Raw genomic sequence first — 21,150 nt, forward strand, 5'->3', positions numbered from 1 at the left:
CAATTAAGACAACTGCCCCTCTCACAAGGCTGTTATGAAAATATCTTGCACAAAATATTGATTTCTATGTAGGGAAGGTAGGAAGGGAGAAGCGACCAAGGCTGGGGGTGGGGGAAAGGGCAACATGACATCTAACAGCAAAGTCAATGCGGTGGACGATGCAGCATGACTCACAATATTTTTGATCTTTAAATATTTCTGGCATTACTAGCTAAGAACAGGAACAAAAATGAGCAAAAAATGAAAACAACCCAAAAGCCAGCTTGAGAATAATATATTTACAGATAACTCATGCTGAGGAAACTGTTGTATTTATGATGTCATATAAAAGCTCATAATTTTGACATGGAAAGGAAAAAGGTCAGCTACGAACCTTTGTTTTCCATCAGTTTTAAAGCAGACAGGCCCAGGAACAACAGAGCAGTTTAGAGAGATGACAAGGCAAAATGGTGTGGTAAATTGTAAAGAGAAAACTAAAAGAGGGTATTTTAGCAGCATGTTGAACAGAAGAAGTTAATGTCATTGACTCCTAGGTATCAATGGTTCACATGATTCGCTTCAAAAGGGCCAGTGGTTCACAACTAGGTTCGCGTGCACCTTCCCTTTGTAGAATCAAGTGTCCCTTAAACTCACAAATGATAGATATATACGTGCCTTTTAAGAATACAGCAGGGCTAAAAATGCAGATGTTTCCAAATGGATGCAAGTTCCTCTCAACATTAGAATACTCCCAAGAAACAGGAGAAAAGGGATCAGGAGCAAATGTACAGCTGGAGTAGCTGTCTGGAGAGGAGAAAGTATGGCAGAAGCAGGAGAGCTATCAGACCTTGTATCTCCCAACATCTCTTGTCAGAGACAACAAAAAGCATATCTTCACGAACAAATTAATCATGAACAGACCGCTATTAATTCAGAGTACCCATAAGAAGCCATTAAAGCAAGACTGGGGTCCTTTATGAAGCTCCTGGAAGGAAAAACCCCACCACTGACTCAGGGATGTAAAAGAGTAGAGACAGTAGGATGACAGCAAACTTCCCTAAGCCTGAAATCAAAAATCCACACCATCCTCCTAACAACTTCATTACTTCAAACCCTCAGTACTGTTGACTAGGAAGTCCTGAATTGGGGATGAGCAAGACATGAGATACAGGGTCTCCAGTTTGCACCAGGTACTTTTTTTGTATTTTGAAGAACAGCAGAAGCAGAGTCAAAGCTGTAGAGACCTCGGTGCTGGGCTGAGATCGTGGAAGCAGGAGATCAGAGCTGCCTGGGCCAGACTCGTGTTAGCAGGGTGATGGTGCTGCCCACAGCTTTATCTTGTGCGGCTTTCCCAAGAGAGAGGACAACTCGGAGAAAAGGGAGTATGAGCTTTCCTGACTAGAGGAACTGAAAGACACCCTACAGCAAGCTTGGACCAACAAAAAACCCACCAACCCAACCCAACCCAACCCAACCCAACCCAACCCAACCCAACCAAACCAAACTAAACCAATCATCTCTCTGGTAGACAGGTAAATCTGAGGTCAGTCCCTGGAAAGGGCACTGAGGGTATAGTATTCCTTCTATTGAAGTCCACCAATTTTGAGGGGGTAGGCTTATTCACTAGATTATGCAGAGATGTTTTTAGTGAAATTTCTGGCTGTTTTGGAAATTGCTGATGCTTCATGCGATGTGCTGATATCTGTTAAATGTCTTAAGGAGTTATAAACTTCTACTAGGGTTTATACAAAATCTAAGATACTTGGCCTTCCTTTTATTGTCACTGTTTACATCTACATAGTTAAATTCTGCCCCCTCACCCCGACTGTGCATTGTGTGTGCCCCGTGCTATCTCCCACATCGTGTCAGGGTGAAACTGGCTGCTGGCTTATTCTAGTCCCATGCCAGGAATGGGCTAACCATTCACCAGCCAGTATGGACAGTGAGTCAGTACTCTGGCTCCGTTCCATACCAACAGTCTCGGCTTCTCTGAGCCTGTTTGGATTCCACCATTATAAAATAGCCGTCTGATGTAGGAACTCTGTCAGGTTCCCACTTTTTCAGTTTAGTTTTAATGTTTCACTCACAGCACTTGTTTGGGAGTTGCCATAGCTTCATGAATCAGTCCTGGGTTGTCTTCAGATTTCCTTAACAACAATATTTCAGACACAGTCTTGATGGATCTGCATTTGAATGTGTCAGTTCTCTTTTTGACAGGAACACTTCTGGGGCCGGGCTGCCGACTACAGGTTCATATATTTCAAAGATACTTTCCAAAAGAGATGGCATATATCACATACTTGGATAGCTCATTTAGTAGAACATGCCAAACCCAATTTTTGATGTCCTAATGGGTGAATATTTTGCTCTACATAAATTTGGTGCATACTGCTTCAACCACTTAGTGCTGTTTTCCAGTAGTTCTGGGCTAATGCAGGATTTCTGCTCTACCCACCTTCAGAAAGGCTGATTTTTTAGAGTTCTTACACGTTATCTCAGCAGCCTATACTCAGTGCAGGCTGCTGCAGAAGCTGAGGATGAAGTATGAAGGCTGGAAAGGGGTAAATCTGTTTGGGTAACAAACAACAAACACTCCCATACCTTTTTTGTCCTTTCTTTTTTTCTATTCCCTTTTCCTTTTTTTTTTTTTTTTTTTTTTTTAGCAACACTTTTCCACTATCTTTTTTTTTTCCATTTTATTTTTTTTTCAGTATGAACTCTTCTGACATATTACAGTAATCAATGGAAACTATATGGCTGGTGAGCAAAAACCAGTGCAAAGAAATCAAACTAAGCAGCACATCTGTGTTTACCAAAGAACCTGACTAAAAAACAGAAAGAAGATTGTAAGATCTCTAGCCATAGACTATCATAGTTGTCACCCAGAAAAGTGCTGCATAGTATTTTCTTAGATTTGCAATGATATTATGTCCACTTAAAAATTTTTTTAGCAATCAGCTAAATTACTACTTCTGCTTTAGAAATTTTAAAATGAGTATGCTACAAATTCAGTGGGACTTCCTCCAGTTAGATGGTACCCCATGACAAGTCTCTGGTGTTGGTTCAGACAGTATTCTTTAGTGGCCTTTTTACATTTGAGTACTGCTACCACCTCCATCTTTTTGAAACATGCAGACCTTTCCTTGCATGTTTCCTTGCACATACTCTGGCTGTTCACCTCCTAAGCTTGAGGGACAATGGCTTCTCAAATGCTGCAGCATGCATACTATATGCATACGAGAGCATTTTGTCCTGTATAAGGAAGTGAGAATGTATCTCAGCCAATCTCGATCTGTTTCTTGTCTGCAATGTAGATAAGATTGCTGGATGAGAAAGAGAAATTAAATCACTTACAAAAATGGATTTGCCACAGTGAACTATACAGTCAGGCCATATTCATAGCAGAGGCAGAATACATCACAAAGCAACACAGAACCTTATGCAAAACAAAGCCTTCCTCTTCCACAGGCAGGAATAGTACTTTGGTCTTAAACTTAAAAACGAGGTTTTAAAGACAGAATGCATAGGGTAATGATGGAACAGGATAGTATTATTCAAGTGTCATTACACATTAGAGATAATAAAATAAGAATTGGATCCATGAGTTACGCAAGAGTATGCCTTGCTTCACCAGTGCCACAGACTAAGTATTTTAGAATCATAGCAGGTTTCTTTGAGTACCAGGATTTTGGTTTGTATTCAGATTATCTCACACAACTAAATCTTATAATCTGCTTTTTATTCATAACATATGGGACAGATACGTACATCTGAACCAGTCAACCTTGACTCCCTTTATAGTCAGTCAAGCAGAATATATACTTTTAGGGTACACCTGACTTATTTGAAACATCTACATTGGAATGACATGAATTGCACCCTAGAAAGGCCTATTTCTGCCCAGGGACTATAAAAGGAGACATGTCGACTAGCACAGATCTACGTGCATTATAGATAGATATTTGGTCACATGGATTCCTTTTCCTGTGAAATCATGAAAAAAAACCCCAGGCTGCCACCTTAACACAGCTCTCCTATTTCTGTTAAGCTATGATTTAGCCATCTCTCATACACTCTATTTTTTCACTTCTTTTGAATCACTCAAATAAGCCTTTTCTTCAGTTTCAAAGTCTAATAGCCTAGCATTAGGGTATACTCCTTACATCTGATGTACAGAAATTTCTGACAGTAAACTTCCATTTGCTCTGTATCATCCCATTAAGTTTAATCGCTCTGTAGTACTTCCAAACCATTGTTTTAGTCTTAGCCATTGTTTTACCATGAACGAAACATGCTCTCTTTCTCTTGTGTTCTCTAAAGCAACCAACCACCCCCTGCCCCAGAACAGAGGGTTAAGGCTCAAGAACACGTTACTGCATTCGGACATAGCATTCTGTCAGCTGAGCCAGGGCAACTATCGGTAGCTCAGTGTTCGACCTGACAAAAGACAAGACTGTGTAAATTTATACTGCTCTTACTGAGCGTTGAGATCAGCACGGTATCTCCTATCTGCCACAGTGATGTGTAGAAAATAACTATAGCTCAGTTAATGCGCCAGAACTTGTTAAACTATCGTGTTGACCAACTTGTTTGGATCATGAATCGATGCTCTAAGAAGGAATTCTCTTGAGAGACAGGAATTATCCTCATGGGCTTGAGTATGTTGCTGCTTCAGGGTTTTTTTGCTACTGTCCTGCACTGATTGCTGAAATATCAATTTTGCTGTCTATTATTACTCAGGCTTGTTCAGCATACTGAATTTCACACTCCACTTCTCTCTGAAGATTGGTGTTCCGAATTGTTTTCCTCTAGAGGGGGATTAGCTTGTGTTTTTCAAAATAAAATCCCATCTTTCGGGGTTACATTAACCCTTCTAATCGCCTTTATACTCTTTTTTTTTCCTATGCAATTCTCCCTAATTTGCCAGCATTTTCAGAAAAAAAATGTTGCTTACTCCACTGTTCCAGATTCTTAATGGATGTTAAATAAAACCATATTTAATAACAATTAATACAGCATCTCTGCAACAATTAACTTTCTCCAAGTTCATATCCTAGAGTGACACCAGTTGGTGTTTACTTATCACTCTTAATTTGGTTTCCTTCCAAAGAAATGTCAGATCTATCTCTTAGAAATTATTCTTTCAAATATAGACATGAAAATACTTTATTGACTGTGAATCTACAGATATTTAAATCACCTTATGTTTATTATTTCCACAATTTCAGAAAATGATATATTGCTTGTTCTAAGGATCTGCAGGTTTTCCGATGACATACATTTGGCATATGCAAACACTAAAGCTTCACTTCCCAACCTCTACTCTTTAGAAGGAAAGTAATTAGTATTTTTGTATAGAACCTTTTTTTTTTTTCTTTTGAAGCACAGAGTAACGTACATTCAGTGACATATGAATCTCTTTAGAGGAACAAAGATCTTTTAATTAAAGACTTTAAATTGTAATTCACTTCAGGTAATAATAAATTGTGATGGATGCTCATTTCAAACCATCAATGAATATTTGTTTGCTCAAATACTAAAAGCTATGAAATTACTTATCACTGTCAAGGTATTAAGACTTCGGTTGGTATCACTTCCTTACAGATGTCTTGAGTCTCCCCTTCCAGTGGTGGACATGCAAGCTTACTGCGTCAGGCTGGTCAGAAAAACTATGTTGCTAGAAGCTGGCTTTTTTTAAAACAGAGAAAAATATACTATGGAACTTTTTTGTCAAGAAAGAAACAAAACAACTGTTGTACAATACTTTTACAATGAAGGAAAAGGAGGCAAAATGGCTCAGCAAAACCAGTAACCTTGTAAAGGGCTAATCGATTGCTCTGATTTTCATCTACCTTAATGAGTAGATACTCAAGGATACACAATTATATCTAAAGCTTGCAGCACTGCTCTGGGACTATAAGAGTTTGCTGCAGACACCATACAAATTATTACAGGGTGAAAGGTCTGGAACTGCTCTAGTTTGACCCTTACAGAGAGGTGGGACCATTGACACTCAGAACACAAAAAGGAATGTACAACAAACTGTTAAATTTGCCTAGGATACTTAACTGCAGACACATTTTTCCAGAACCAATTAGTGTTACCTCCCGCAACATGGAAACTAATTTCCAACCTAGCACACAAGGATGTAGTGAGTATATGTATGTCTTATGGTTTAGAACCTTTTACACACATTTTGGTAATTGTACAGACTTTCCAAACTTACCTCCTCTATGGATAATCAAAGAAGTTTCACTTCCAACAGGACATTCTTTAAGTATATCCACTACTTCTGCATGGCTCAGGTTCTGTACATTCTGCTGGTTGATCTCAACAATGAGGTCACCTTCACACAAACCAGGACATCCCTGAATGTCTAGAATTTGCTTCACCCTCTGTCCTGTAGGACTGTCTGCTATAGTGAAGCCAAAGCCCTGGGCCCCTTTCACAATGGTTAAGGTCATGAGTTCAGCTTGGGTGGCCCCAGAAGAAGCCATTGATACATTATCATCATGGGCAGGTGGTGGGAATGTGCTATCAAGCTGACTATCTGCTGGAATGGAGTGCAAGGAGTGTGGTGGTCGATCTGTTACGTCTGGAACAGACTGAGAAGTCCTAGAAATGTATTCCAAATAAGTTTCATAGTTATGTCTTCCATTTACCACTACCGGAGGCCTCTCCATTACTGCAAGGGGTGGCACCATGCTGTTGGCAGGATCTTCAGGATCAAAGGGCAAAGGGTATCCACGACATAGCACCAAGTTGACACTCTGACCAATAGGAACAGACTGGAAGAGTTTGACTACATCTGCGTGCGTATGTCCAAGGACACAAACTTCATTAATATAGACAATGACATCACCTGGAAAGAGAAGAAAAAGTAGTGAGACTATGAGGCAACTTCAGTTACTATACATGCAGTGCAATTTTTTTTTTTTAATGAGACACAAGTCTACTACAAAATAAAATAAATTAGATCAACATACTGACTTACATAGTGAAGAAAAAAAAGTAAATTTTCTCTGCCATCAAATGTAATACAAATAGATAGTAACAGTACTATTTCTTTTCTGTGGAAGCTCACAGCTGGAAAATTAAGTTGGACCCAGACATACAACTTTTCTTAACATTTCATCCCTATTTTTTCAACTGCTTTCAGTGCAGTCCACAGATTATTTTTCAGAAGATACAGTGGAAGTTTATTTGGAGGGTTGGTTGTCAAGAAACACCATTGTTTTGTGAAGAGTAAAAGTAAAAAAAAAAGGAAATAGTCAGCACTCATGGACTTAATCAATGGATAGGAATGCAAGACTGCATGCTTGTGCATGAGGAAATACTTTCTGCATTGATCATAATACTGACAGTTTCCTATTAAATGTCATTACTTGCCAACAGACATCCAGAACTACTACAGTAATTTCCTATTCTAGGCATGAATTAAACTGCATCTTGCATATTGTAGAGATGTTTAGTGGCATTTTGTCATGGCCATGATGGTTCAAGGACAAAGACAGGACAAATTTTGTAAGTAGTTATAACAGATTTTTATTTGAAAAAATCTAGGCAAATGTCTGAAAATCAGTTTAATATTTCCAGCTAAACCAGCTGGTCAAATAAAAATAAAGATACCATGTTTACCTCCAAATCTTGTCTCATGTATACTACAGAGCTACCAGTCAGAGTATATATGAAAGCAGAATACTTTGTCAACAGGGTATTTGTGGGTCTCCATATCATTCATGCACCAACCAGCTACTGTTACTGAAAAGTTCAGAAATAAGTTCCAGTTCCTTCTTGTTGTTAGAATGGATCTATATATTTAAATTAATGATTTTTTTATGGCACTGTTAAGGTGCATATTAAAATAAAAATGAGTAATCAGTACAAGCGATATTCAGAACAGTTTGATGAACCACCATCAGTTTCCATTTTAATAAAACAATTCTAACAAATGAGAAGGATGTTTTGTTAAGAGAACTGCACAAGTTAAAGTATTTGTCTAAGTGAAGATCATCTTATTATCCTACCATTAATTAGGAACAAGAAATAATTTACACAGACAACACTGAAGTGTCTACAAGGTACACAGTTCAATAACTGACCTATCATCACATAACGTTTTTTAACGGCACTTGAAAATTCAGCAATAAAATGAGAATGATTTAGGGAGGATCAGGTGGTTTGTGTGGAATTGCTTCAAGTGTATCTATAAAATTATGTCTTTCAAGTACTTCAGTCAAAAGATCTAATCAAGCAAACATCACGTCAGTGGAGGGGCTGTTTCTATGCAACAACAAAATGCAAAGGCTATTTCTATGTGAAAACGAAATGGTCAATTCCTACATGATTAGCTTGTCTAAAAGCCTGACAGTAATTAATTGCACATGTACATTGTGATTCAGAGAAAGATTTCTTCAGAGAGTGTCTGAGGAAAAAACATTAAGAGTCTTTGTTTAAATATTTGTGAATATTATTCACAGAAACCTTAGGAGCTACAAATACTGTCTTAAATGTGCATCATAAATAGATTTAAAACCATAAGCAAAAGCAGTAAGGTCACTTCACAGGCAGTGCTGAAAGAACTCCAGTGCTCTATCTCAAGCAGATGAGAGTAAAATAATTTTCCAAAGTCAAGATTTAAAAGACAGAAAGAATGTACTATACTAAATTACTGTGGTGATGGCTGCAATTCATTGTGATTTGCTCATGCCCTGGTATAGAAAGCTCTTACCTGATTTCTCATCCCTGGCTCCCACATCAGCAGTTAGGCTGACATTGCTCATAACAGGACTGGTGCTGTTGAGCTGAGTCCTCTTCAATGCATACTCCTGTTTCAACAGCTTATGCCTTAATAGTTCCCTTGCAACTTTTAAATCCATACAGTATTTATTTCCCTGACTGCTGGCAATGCAGATATGTGGTGGGAGGAGACCAATCTGTTCATTCTCTCTTGCACTACTTAAGCAGGGTGCAAAAAGAATAATGCATTTATTGTGTTGGGCAAGTAAATCACTGCCTGCTTTCACTCCCTCACCTTATGCATTTGTACAGGATTAGCTATGATATAAAACTTACAACAATACGTTTTCATAAATCAGAAAATCAGATAAACTAGTTGATTACATAGGTCTCCAGTGAAATTAGTTTGTGCACAAGGAGTGCAGTCAGGAAATACATAAGCCAAGTAGCCCCTTTCCTGAGTCCCTAAACAGGCAAAACTGAACATCAGAAGACCTTGGGTAAGAACCCCTTCAAATAACAGCCCTGTGTTATCCCCCACAAGACAGCAGAAAATTCTCCAGCATTTTCCTGAATCAACATTTTCAAAGGTCTTTGTGATTTCTGAGGCATAACATGAATAGCATGTCTAGGCACACTCTGAAGTTGTAACTCACTCAAAGATGAACCATTTGGGGCCCATAATGCTGTACTGTCATCTGGAGAACATATGGATGAAGGTTAAGAGGGATGGGGGAAAGAGTATGAGTTACTAAGTTCAACTCAAAGAAACAGCTACAGTGGTGTTAAACTGGGAAAAAAAGAGTTTCAGGTCATGAGACATGAACGAGGAATGAAAGGGTTAAATTTCAGAAATCCTTTAAATAAATCTCTCTCCCAATCCAACTCATTTTCCAGGCTGAGAGTCCCTCACTGCTGACACAGAGAGAAGTACCCGGCATTTGGTGGGAAAATGGAGGTGAGTTAAGAGCATTACAGAGCCAGTGCCATTCTAATGCAAACTTCAAAACCCCTCTACTTTAGGAAAACTCCCTGAAACGTTCCTGTAGCATATTTCTGCCTGTTCTCTCCTGCTGCTGCTAATAATAATGAGTGCATATGGACAAGCATAATAGCGATCCCCTTTATAATTACTGCCTGATTTTCTGAGCAAGCCATAGTCTGCCTCCAGAAATCACAGCTTCACAGTGAGTGGGTATCTCTGAAGTTATGCAGAACATTTATATTAAGCATCAAACTTTGCTTGGTTTTTAGAATTAAACCTACTAAAATGACTGGAGCTTGCTTACAGAATGACTGAGGTTGACAGGGACCTCTGGAGGTCATCTTCTCCAAACCCCTGCTCAAGGAGGGTCACCGAGAGGATGTTGCTCAGGATCACGTCCAGGTGGCTTTTGAGTATTTCCAAGGATGGAGACTCCACAACCTCTCTGAGCAACTTGTTCCAGTGCTCAGTAACCCTCACAGTAAGAAAATATTCTGTGATGTTCAGATGGCACCTCCTGTGTTTCAGTTGGGGCCTGCTGACTTGGTCCTGTCACTGGGCACCACTGGAAAGAGCCTGGCTCCTTCGTCTTTGCATCTTCCCTTCAGGTATAAACACACATTGGTAAGATCCCCCCAAGCCTTCTCTTCCCCAGGATGAACATCTCTGTACTTCAGGACAGTGGGATGCTAAGGTACAGAGATGTTCAGCCTGGAGAAAAGAAGGTGCTCTCCCCAGTTTTGCCTTCCTAAACAGCTTGTACAAACCCTACACACACCCTACCGACTGCATCTTACTTGAGATTGTTCAGGGATGGAGAAGGCTAGATGACGGAGCCACCATCTGAATAAGACTGTTGAGAGATGCCCAGCACAGCAGACAATAAATTATCCTGTCCTACATCTCAAACATCTACACCGTCATAAGAACAGATTCTGCTGTCCAGCAGCCAACGTCCAAATTCAGCAGAGTCAAAGAATGTTAGAGAAAACTGACAGCAACCAAATTTGTCAAACTGTCTTACAATTACTGCTGCTTTACTTAAGGCTTTTGCACTTCACTGACAAATTTAGGAACACAGGTCTGGAGGGGACTTCCTGGATGGCTGAACCTAGTCCCCTGTTGTCCAGGTACAACACCGTATGTTACACTTGATGAAATCTGATGACTTCTTCATAGAAATACCCATGAAGCCCCAGAATATTTCACTTCTTTAACTAGTTTGCTTTGCTGATTAAAGTTTGCTGACCATTATTTATTCTGTCATGTAATGTTAATGGACTCAATGTGTGAGTACTTGGTTAAAGGTTACATTTTGTTATCTACATATTTCAAAGCAAAAACTAGATATAAATAATCATTATCTTTTGTTGGTTTAGTGACTAGTGAAGAAATTTTTGAGCTTCAACATCCTCTAATGACAGATTCTTACTTACATTCCTCTTTACAATAATGTTGCAGAGTTAAATCTGACACCCTGGGGATTTTCTGCAAGCATTAATTTTGCAAAAATAACTTTTTTCACGCTTGAAGTGCTCAATCCAAACAGAATCTGTTTTATTGACATAACTCATTTCATCACAAATTATCCTGATGTTTCATGCAATGCTACCAGCTCCATTTCCCTCCCTTCTAAAGAACCTGTATTATTCAGGGACTCCAGTTATTGTTTCTGCTATGTTTTTATTACCTCTAGAATGTCTGTGTACACATCTTGTACTAGGTAAGTAAAGTTCCTCCATTTTCTTACCCATTTTCCCACCATTTCTATACAAACACTTTGCTTATTTCTTATTATTGTTCCCTGTGCACTTGGCTTCCTGGGTGGAATTTTTTATGGTACCTCAGTGAACTGAATTGCCTACTGGATTGTTGTTCTTATTATTTAGCATTCTTTAAACTCTGGACTCTGAACACAGAGGAAAAAATGTAAATCATATCTTAGTTGTTAATTTACAATCACATTCAAAGTTTACTAGAAATGTCTCCATTTTTTCTGAGGGGTTTTGGATCAAATTGTTAGTATGTGTGTCCGTGTGCTTAAAATATGACAGAACACTGGGATGTGGTGGGGGTCAGAGACAGCTTTATTACGCCCCTGCAGCCCGCACAAGCCAACAGCAATGGAGCTAAAAGCAGCCCATGGTTTGGCAAACACCACCTCTGTATGACTCAGGCTGCATTTGTCTTTTTTTTTTTTTTTTCCCTTCTTCTGCATTTATAGCCCAGGTAAACTCTACTAACTTCTCCAGCATTATTTAATCCCACTTGCATTTCTCAACCATATACTCTAAATTCTGCACATGCACACTTTGCATGAGCTTCAGAACTAGCAGTACATGATTACTTTATTGTTGAAGCTTTCCCTTCACCTGCCCACCCACATTATCTACTGTCATTACCAGCTCTTTCTGTCACTTCTCAGCAGTGACCTTGTTTTCTCTTTCTGCAAAGTGCTGCAAGATTGCTGGTACTGTAGCCTATTAATAATAAATTCAGAGGCATTAGCGTGTTTCCAGTACTGAGATATGAAACATGGGGGTAATTTTAATAAAAATGGCATGTGATTGATGGTCGTGAAAGAGGTGAAGATTTGTTAGAAATAAGCCAGTTTTACATACGCACATACAGTTTCTAGTAGCAGTACAGAGAACCAGTGCATGAGGGATCATTGAGTTAAACAGTAGCAGCCAAATTATATTCTGAAACTTTGAATCTCAACTTCCTTCCATTTGCCACAGGTATTATTCCAGTGTGTGAATAAATATCTTTTTGTTATAAATGAATAGAGGCATTTCTTTGGATGTAAAAGATTTTTAAAGGTTCTGCATAAACAAAAATGCTCTGTTTACTTGTAGTCTGAACTGCCACAGAACCTTATAAAACCAATTTGGCTCTAGCTGCTAACATCTGCACAACATAACTTTTATAGACAAAAATAAAACCTATGATCCTGCAGTTCATGGTAGCCCAATTTATCTTTTTTGAAAAATTCTGCTGTACTTTTTGTTAACAGTAATTACATAATTACCCTTATTTTAAAAATAAAAATTACTTAATTATAACTACTTCTTAAAGGAGACTGCAGTATAAGATGAATATTGCATATTAATACTGAAATGCTTAAAACACCTGCCAAGAAAATTCTAACTTATTTCTTTTAAAAAGTAACATTAAATTAACTGCTAAAACGTATAAAGAATGTAACCTGGGGAGAAGTACATGTATATAGTAACCACAACTACTGACTTGAAGAGCTAAATTTAAAATTGACCACTTCATTATTAGCTTTATGACAACTTTATGTGATAGATAGTACTGTGGCAACCACAGTGAAATGAAAAAAGCTTCTGGGAGACATAATGCTGAACTGCCTCTGCACTCAGAAATAATTTGGGGACCACTTGCTGGTATGTAAAAAGACTGAACAGCCCATTAAAATATCTCTGTTCATACAGGCATGGAAGAACTGGCTCCCACTCTTCACCTGGTACAGAAGGTTTTACCCATGTGCTGACAAACTGCAAAACTGACAGGTAACCATGACCCACAGATCCTCCTTTCACTCACTGGACTCTGGGAACTGAGGTTTAGGGGAAAGAATCAGGGTAACAGAAATTATTATTTACTACATTTGACAAAAAGTGAAATCCCAATGTATTTCTAGGCATTCAGGCATTCAAACTTGCATTAGATAGGCCTAAATATTCCTCTTAATGAAACCTGAGCAACAGATGTAAATCAGCCGCTTGGCACATTTGTAATTCTACAAAGCATCGTTCTAGAAGTGGTTAAGTAGGGGTAAATCTGTTCCCATCACTGGAAGGACTGAGCACGCTGACTTGGATTCCAACTTGGCTTCCTCTACCAGGGCCAACAGAAGGATGTGACACAAAGATTTGTCTGCAACTTTACCCAAGATTCAAATCTGTCGAGTAAGCAGGTGCCATTTTTATACAATCAGTTTTTTAGAACCCATTTTAATTCTACTGTGACCCAATGCACATGCCTAATTAAAAAACTGTCTATTCAAAATTTTGTGCTTAACCAGCATGTATCGTGTAATTACACCCAGGCAGATGTGGATTAGTGTAAGAAACTATTTACATTTTATTTGTATTTTGCATATAGTGGTAAAAGCTATTTAAATAGAGGCATTTAACTTCTTTTTGGGAGAGGAATAAAATACATTTCAAAAAAATCTAAAGACCTTGATTATTTGCTGATCCAGTAAACATGAAACATTGCAGATTAAAAATGTAAGTAAAGCAATAGCAAAAGATTACTTAAATGAATGCTGCTCATAAAGCGCTAAAGAACAGGCAAATTCTTTCCCAGCCAGACAGTTTTTCACTTCTTCAAGCATCTGAAAGCATAGCATGGATGTTATAAATGCCACTTTACAAAAACGTCATTATTTAAAAGATGATAAGTCATTTGAAGGCAAGACCGCATAAAAGAAAAAGGTCCAATATTCAAGGCAGCCTTCTATTTACAAATTATTTAAGCCTGTTCTCTCTAGGTTTTGCTTGCAGGAACTACTTGCACATCCTGAAATGCCTGGTGTGAATGAACCGCGTGACAAAACATCAGTAGATCTGAAGAGCAAGATAAAAAATGTATGTCATGTTTGCATAGCTATTTGGGATCACTTTGAAAGGTGTCACTGTGTGCAGAGGCTCATGTAGAAATGAAATCTTTTTTTTTTTTTTTCCTTCAGAAAAAGGAGGTCAAAATTTACAACACATTTGCTTTTGTACGCATAACATTTCATTTCTGTACGCAGAGCATCACATTTATCTAGGCAATGGCTCCCAGGAGGGGGAAAGTAGCCCAGCCAGCCTCCCAGCAGCCTAAAGGCATAAGGGTATGGCAAAGCATGATGTAAATACCAAGCAGCCCCTGTCCCCGCCTGGGAATCCTGGCAACATGCCACCTGTCCCCGGTGGAGGACATTTGCAGCAGCATTGTTGACTGCACACCATTGCCACTGCTAATTCTTGACATAAACTGCTGGAAATGAAAGAGGAAGATGAATGAGGCGAGGAACTAGAAGGAGCATTTACAAAGAGGCTGCAGCACAAGGACAAATGTCTTTATATGTTGAAATATATATGGAACTGGGAATTTTTAGTAATAGGCAGTCATGTTTTACTTGTGAACACTGTGAAATGGTTAAAGCTTTTTTCTTTCTTTGAGTAATGCTAGCAACATGAGTATGAGCAATGACTAGTCACATACTAAAGTAGTACTTAGCAAAAATAACAGTTGTTGGACACAAAGAATATGCGCAAGGACAGATGAGTAGAATTAGTCTCCATTTAAAATGTATAGAGGTATAACTTGAAAGTTGATTTTGATTTTAGAGATATTATGGTTTCTGAGGACTTTCCTTATGACTGAAGTGGGCATAACTGCCAGAACTGGGGCGGGTTTATAACCCTGTTGTCTATTTACTAAGACCATGATTTCCATCACTGTTTTTCTTGCTCCGCTCACAAAGAGTGCTCATCCAGGTGCCTAACTTTAGCAGCTGACTCTCTTGAGATCCGTGCAAATCTGATTTCATTATTGGTCAGGTTTTAAAGAATTTAAGGTTTTTAAATTAACTTACATGTAAAGTTAGAGATTAAAAGCTTTGATTTGCGGAATTTTTGTGCATTCATTGCTCAGGTCCATGTTCTGCTGACCAAGCTCAATGGAGCTGCCAGCCCTCAGCACCTCTGAACATCATTGTGCTTATTTCAGAGCTAAACCATGGATGGGGAGCCAAACACCAGGCACCAAATCTGAAGGTGTTACTATGATGTATTGTTTAGCAAGTTCAATCTATTACAATAACATGCATCCAAATGCTTCCCATAGGAGATGTTTACAATTACTGTCACCCCAGATGCCGCTGCTAGCATTATAAATTCACTCTCAAACTTTATGCTGAAGAATCTGATTTTGGCTAAATATTTTGAGTCCTTAATCCTGCCAGTTGTAACAAACTTTGTGCTCATTCACTGCTTCATCCTAGTTCTTAGAGCTTCTCCTGTCTTGCCAAACCAGAAATTCAGAATATCTATGTGTGCGTTCATATTTGTACATATACAAAAATCCTCAAACCTTGCTGTATCTTCAAAGCAGTCAACTGGATTTACAAGGTCAGCACCTTGTCAGCACCAGAGATAGAAACAGATACTTTGAAAGAAGTCTGGTTTACTACAGGTTAATGGTTTTATGCAAAATTAAAGACGGGAAGCATTAGATTTTTATCAAGTAGAATTTAAACGTATCAAAACAGTGACATGACTTCCAGTTAAATAAGTGGATTTTTACTAATAGTCTACCGTGTATAAATACCTCAGTGCATTTAAAAGGGAGTCATCTTTGATTACCAGTTTATTAACAAATATCACAAACAAATGAATGGCTAGTGTATGAGTAATTCTCTACTTAAGAGTTTTATGAAGGTCACCCAACCTTTAGGTTGATACATGCTTATCTTACGTATTATCTCTATTTTATCTTTTTTGATAGTAAAATCCTCAACACAAAAGCTACCTCTACTTCACAGAGCTTCTCACATAATTTCTATACTAAAAGATCTACTCAACAGCTTTTCAGGCCTGTATAAATACATTACTTGCTTTAAAATTGTATGGCAAAGAGAAAAGTGGAGCTCCTTTTGGTTCTCTCAGGTTTTGCTGTATTTTTCCAGGTTAATAGAGGGTAATGTATTATCAAACTGACCTTCCTTTCCAAGCAAATGTTATCTTAATATCTCTAGAGCCTCTTTCATTGCCAAGCACTTATTTTCAAGGACAATATATTTTTATTCTTTGCAAAAAATTTTAACACCTTCACCACTGATTAATTTAGGCTTCCTTTTCCAGCCTTTTCCTCAATACTACACTGAGTCCAAACTACAAAATTCAGCTTGCATAGTATTTTTTTTGTGAGATGAAGGAGGCAAAACCATTAACAGAAGTCCCACAAAGCCCCATTTTTGAGGCTGTTTTGTAACACAGAGAAAACTCTAGCCTTATAATGGTCAGGAAAAGGTCACTTTTCACCCTTATAGCTGCATGGCTAAGAACCACATTCTCCTTTTATGAGGAATATCCAATCTCCCACTCGCTATTCTGCCTCCCCGTATGTCTCATTCACCTTCTCTATTTTCTGTTCTGGTCTGTAAGCTTTCTGAGAGAGAGAGGAGAATTTGCAGTACTCTGCAGTACAGTTTATAGCACTGAGGAGTCACAATTTCGTTATGACTTCATCTCCACTGCAGTAAATATTTGAACCATAATAACACCACTGCAGGGTAAATACTCTACCATTTTCCAGTGCAATGTAGGGGTCCAGCTTAATGCTTGGATCCTGACACTTGCCACAAACTAAGCTGCATTATGGATACACCAATTACTGCTCAGTAGTCAAACTTCAAATTTCATATATAAAGGGGCATTAATCCTTTGTTGTGTATGAGAACGCACCATATCTTCCCTTTAGAAAATAATTAATTTTCTGGATGCTTAAATTCATTAATTTGTTAATTAGCTAATGCACAAAAGTAAATTAAAATGGGTTATTATGAATGACTGTGATACTGTATCAGACTATTTGTTCAGACCGAAGAAGCAGTTTGCTTGCCATCTCCTAATGTGCTCACTGTGAATCATCCCATGGGTGGCCTGTAGTTAAAAAGCCCCTCCCCAAATGATCACTGTATCTGATTTTTCCTCAGAAGGCTACCATTTATTGCCATTTTCTTCCATACAATATTTCTATCCCGCTCCTGACAAAGCAGGTGGTACTATCTCTCCTGAGAGCGTATCGCTTCCCTGTCCATCAAAAATTGAGAGTAAGTTGTAGTCTCCCATCCGGTTGGGCATAGTAGCCAGTGACAGAAGGCAATCCATGGAAAATTACTCTCAAGCATATTTTATGCACAACTTACCCTGATTCGGTAAGCCTGTGAAAATGGTGGGCAATGGGACAGTCATTTCACAGGCTGCCTTCTGAGAACCATCTGCTGCACGAGAAGTGCACAAAGAAGGGTGAAAATACGCAGGGATGCTGCCATCAGAGAGAGGAGATAACTAAGCACGAGCAACGGATGAGCATGCGTGCTGTGGGATACAGGAATGGAAGGAGCAGGAGGAATCTGGGATGTGAATGCCAGCAGCAGAGTGCTAGAGAAAGCGGAAAGGAAACTGCTGTGCACTGGGTGCTTTGTTCTTCCCTGTCTTTAAAAATATCCTAACTGGCTGCGTGCCTGAGAATCCTGTCTTGCTTCAGGCAGGCACAAAAACCCTAGAGTATATTGGTGAATCCTGCTACAAAAATTAATGTTTTAAAAATGGATGGCAATTTGTATTGGAACTGCTTTTGTTCTTTTTGCTTCTTATGACAGTTCAAGTACGAAATTATTAATTTTTCAGGCTTGCGTGCACACAATGCTCACATAAATGCCCCGCCAGAAAGCAATTTCCAGACAAAACCCACAGTAAGGTGTCAACTGTATATATGAGTGTTTTTTAGAAATACAGTGAAATGACAGCCATTCATTCCAATGGGGATTACAATCAGAAGAATTTTACCTAAGGTTAAACTAAAAAACCCAACAACTTTAGGTAGAAAAACGAAAGCAAGGCTCCTTGCCTATTTTAATTCTTTCTGCATTTACTATAATCAAGAAGATACAAGTTCATTAAAAGAAACCAAAAATTTTCTTTATGAATCACTCAAACCAAATCTGGGGCTGCTGACACTAAAAAGAGAGACATCACTACAAATAATATTGTCCTACCAGCAAAGTTCAGCATGGCTGGGTGAATGAGTTTGGTGTTTGTTTGACTTGGTGTGTTTTGATTTCATGGATTTTACAACAGATATAGCAGGGAGAATGTGCACCTGTTCACAGGACTATAATTTGTAAAGTAGGACAAGCTTTTACAGTAACGGAAAACAATGTACTAAATGTTACAATTACAAAATATATTTATAATATTTTCCCCTAATTATACACTAATGAAATGTATATATTATGTTCCCAGCTAATATTTAGAGAATGAATCACAGCATTTTCAAACTGGCAGCTTTTCTCAGTAAGGAATCCCAAAATTGACAGATTTTACATACATAAAGATGAACCAATCAATCGATATATTTAATGTCTAGTGAACCTGGAATACTGTAAACTACTACTGAAACATTGTCCAGACTGGATCTTCAGGGTTAATAGATAAGCAGAATTATAGTTAAACACTGTAAAGAATCCATTTCTGAAAAGTTCTACCCTTATATTTTCATTGAGAATGAAACTATCCAGTCTTTTCACTATGACTCCAAAAATATGTATACTACTATCCCAGTGAAGGAACAGCACTACTAGCATTCCCATGGCAAGGAGTATTCCGATTGACTGGGGACAGTGAAGGAGGTTCACACAATGCAAAAGTCTGATACCGTGCTGTTAATGTCACTATAGCACAATTAGTAACACCTTTTCTATGAACGATTTAATATGCTAGGGATAACTAATATGACTGTTTCTCAATGTACTTATTTTTCATCCGATGAAGACCATAAAAAGAGAGGAGAGTGACTTTGGTATTTGCACTGATGACATCCATTTTCTTTCTCAGACTTCCAGGATTTATTGCAACGACCTGTGGATTAGAAGCTGAATATCATGAAGCACCTCTAGCAGAACTCATCTAACAGGTACTTTTGGAAAACAGAGGTATGCATATTTTCACACTTATCCATATAGCTTCAGCTAGCTTCAAAGACAGTACTGATTTAGAAAGTGAATCAGTGGTCCCTGTAGTCTGAACACTGAAGAGTGTTTTGGATTCTGAGGCAATCCTGAGTTTATGTAACAGCAAGCACAGATGATTGTCTGATGCAGTGTTGCTGATAACCAGAGGTGGCACATTTTCTTCCAGCTGTGTTCACTTGGGCTTGAAGGCACAGGACAGCTTTTACGCTGATGGAGCTCACACCATCTGCCTCTATGTCCAGCTTTAGGCTGTTGCTATCAGAAAGAGCTCCATAGCACCAGAAACCCCTCGAAGCCAGCCTAATGCAAGAGGGCTGGGAATAGTGGAACTGATAATGTCATTTAAGTGATGTGTAAAAAGAGGAAAAAGCAAATACTAGCAGCAATGGAAGGAGAAACATAATGGTGTGGAGAAAATGTAGGATAAATCCCTCTGGTATCGGTGCCTACTGTTCCACATGCTGGACAAGAAAGCTGAAAGGAATTTCTGTATTTGCACAGTCCTTGCATGTGAGTAGATAATCTTACAAAAAGCATGTTCCCCAAACCTATTAGTGTCTCTGTCCTGGCATGCAAAAAAGTGATACCATCATTAAAATGAGTAATGTCAAAGATGAGGTTTAGTCTTCTGCACCCACTGGGAAGAACTGTTTGCACATAGTAAACCTCCTCTGGAGTCCAGTCAGGTTCCACTTTGGATTATAACTGAATATCTTCCCAAGTTGGTTCTTACCCACTCTCTACATTTCTTCTACTGAAGCATTCTCCCCCTCTCCCCAACCATGAAAAGAAGTAGAACGAGTACTTGTCTGTATAGTTATTTTCATGTCGTTAAAGGGAATGTGCAAAAGCAAGACTGTTTAAGATGACTGATAATATATTCTTCTTCTTCACTTGCACAAACAGAATCCATTTGGGAAGGATGCTCTCGAGGCATAACAAAGATTTTGAATACCTAAGTAAGACCCAGATGTGCTCTGATACCAACAAGACGTGAAAGAGATTAAAAGCTGTTGCCATTAAAAGAAATTAGTTACGTGAGCATTCTGCAATTGCCTCAAATCCCTCACTCTCCCAAATTAAAAACCAGACGCGCTGCCTAATTCAAACAGAAAAATACGAGGTGTGCCTTCATCTAATGGCAAATTAATACTGTTGCATCAAGTTGACTGAAATATAAAGAGGTGAAAGAAAAAGGAATAAAAATTACATGAGCTTAATGTGATTTCTGTCTTTTCCAGCTAAATCGGGATTTAAAAGAACATCTAATTCCATCAGTGATAGCAATATAATAGTAAGGCTACAGTGCATGAGAAATTTAAATTACTCTGAAGGAATTGGTTTGATGTATAGCCTATCCCTAAAAACTGCGATTGCAAGGTGCAAACAGAGGTGACAAAAACGTCATGGTAGCCCATGTTATTTCTAAGATTTAGAAGAACTTGCTGCCATTGCAAGAAAAGAGTAAAAATCTTGCTGAAGGCTGTTGAAACAGATGCATGTTATACTGTACAAGGTTATTATGCATCACTGCTTGCCCACTGGACAGGGCTGCTCTCAGCCACGGGAAGGCTATCAGGCACTGTCTAAATACGCTGACTTTCCCCTTCCAGTCTTGACTCAAAGAGGGACTGTTTCAAGTCTCTTTTATGTTATCTATTATATACCCCGA

The 21,150-nt window shown here is 38.5% G+C and overlaps 1 protein-coding gene across 12 annotated transcripts in view; it reads right to left on the minus strand.

Moving 5' to 3' along the window:
- Nucleotides 1–21,150, minus strand: part of MAGI2 (membrane associated guanylate kinase, WW and PDZ domain containing 2) — a 755,552-nt gene that overhangs the window by 114,782 nt on the left and 619,620 nt on the right. For 11 of the 12 annotated variants that reach the window (XM_056340976.1, XM_056340974.1, XM_056340973.1 and 8 more), the window contains one exon: nt 6,206–6,841. The exons of the other annotated variant lie outside the window; for it this stretch is intronic. In XM_056340976.1, coding sequence (XP_056196951.1) covers nt 6,206–6,841 — 636 coding nt within the window. The remainder of the gene's footprint in view (nt 1–6,205; nt 6,842–21,150) is intronic. 12 annotated transcript variants of the gene reach the window in all.

The sequence above is a fragment of the Falco biarmicus genome, chromosome 5, assembly GCF_023638135.1.
Source record: "Falco biarmicus isolate bFalBia1 chromosome 5, bFalBia1.pri, whole genome shotgun sequence".
NCBI lineage: Eukaryota > Metazoa > Chordata > Aves > Falconiformes > Falconidae > Falco > Falco biarmicus.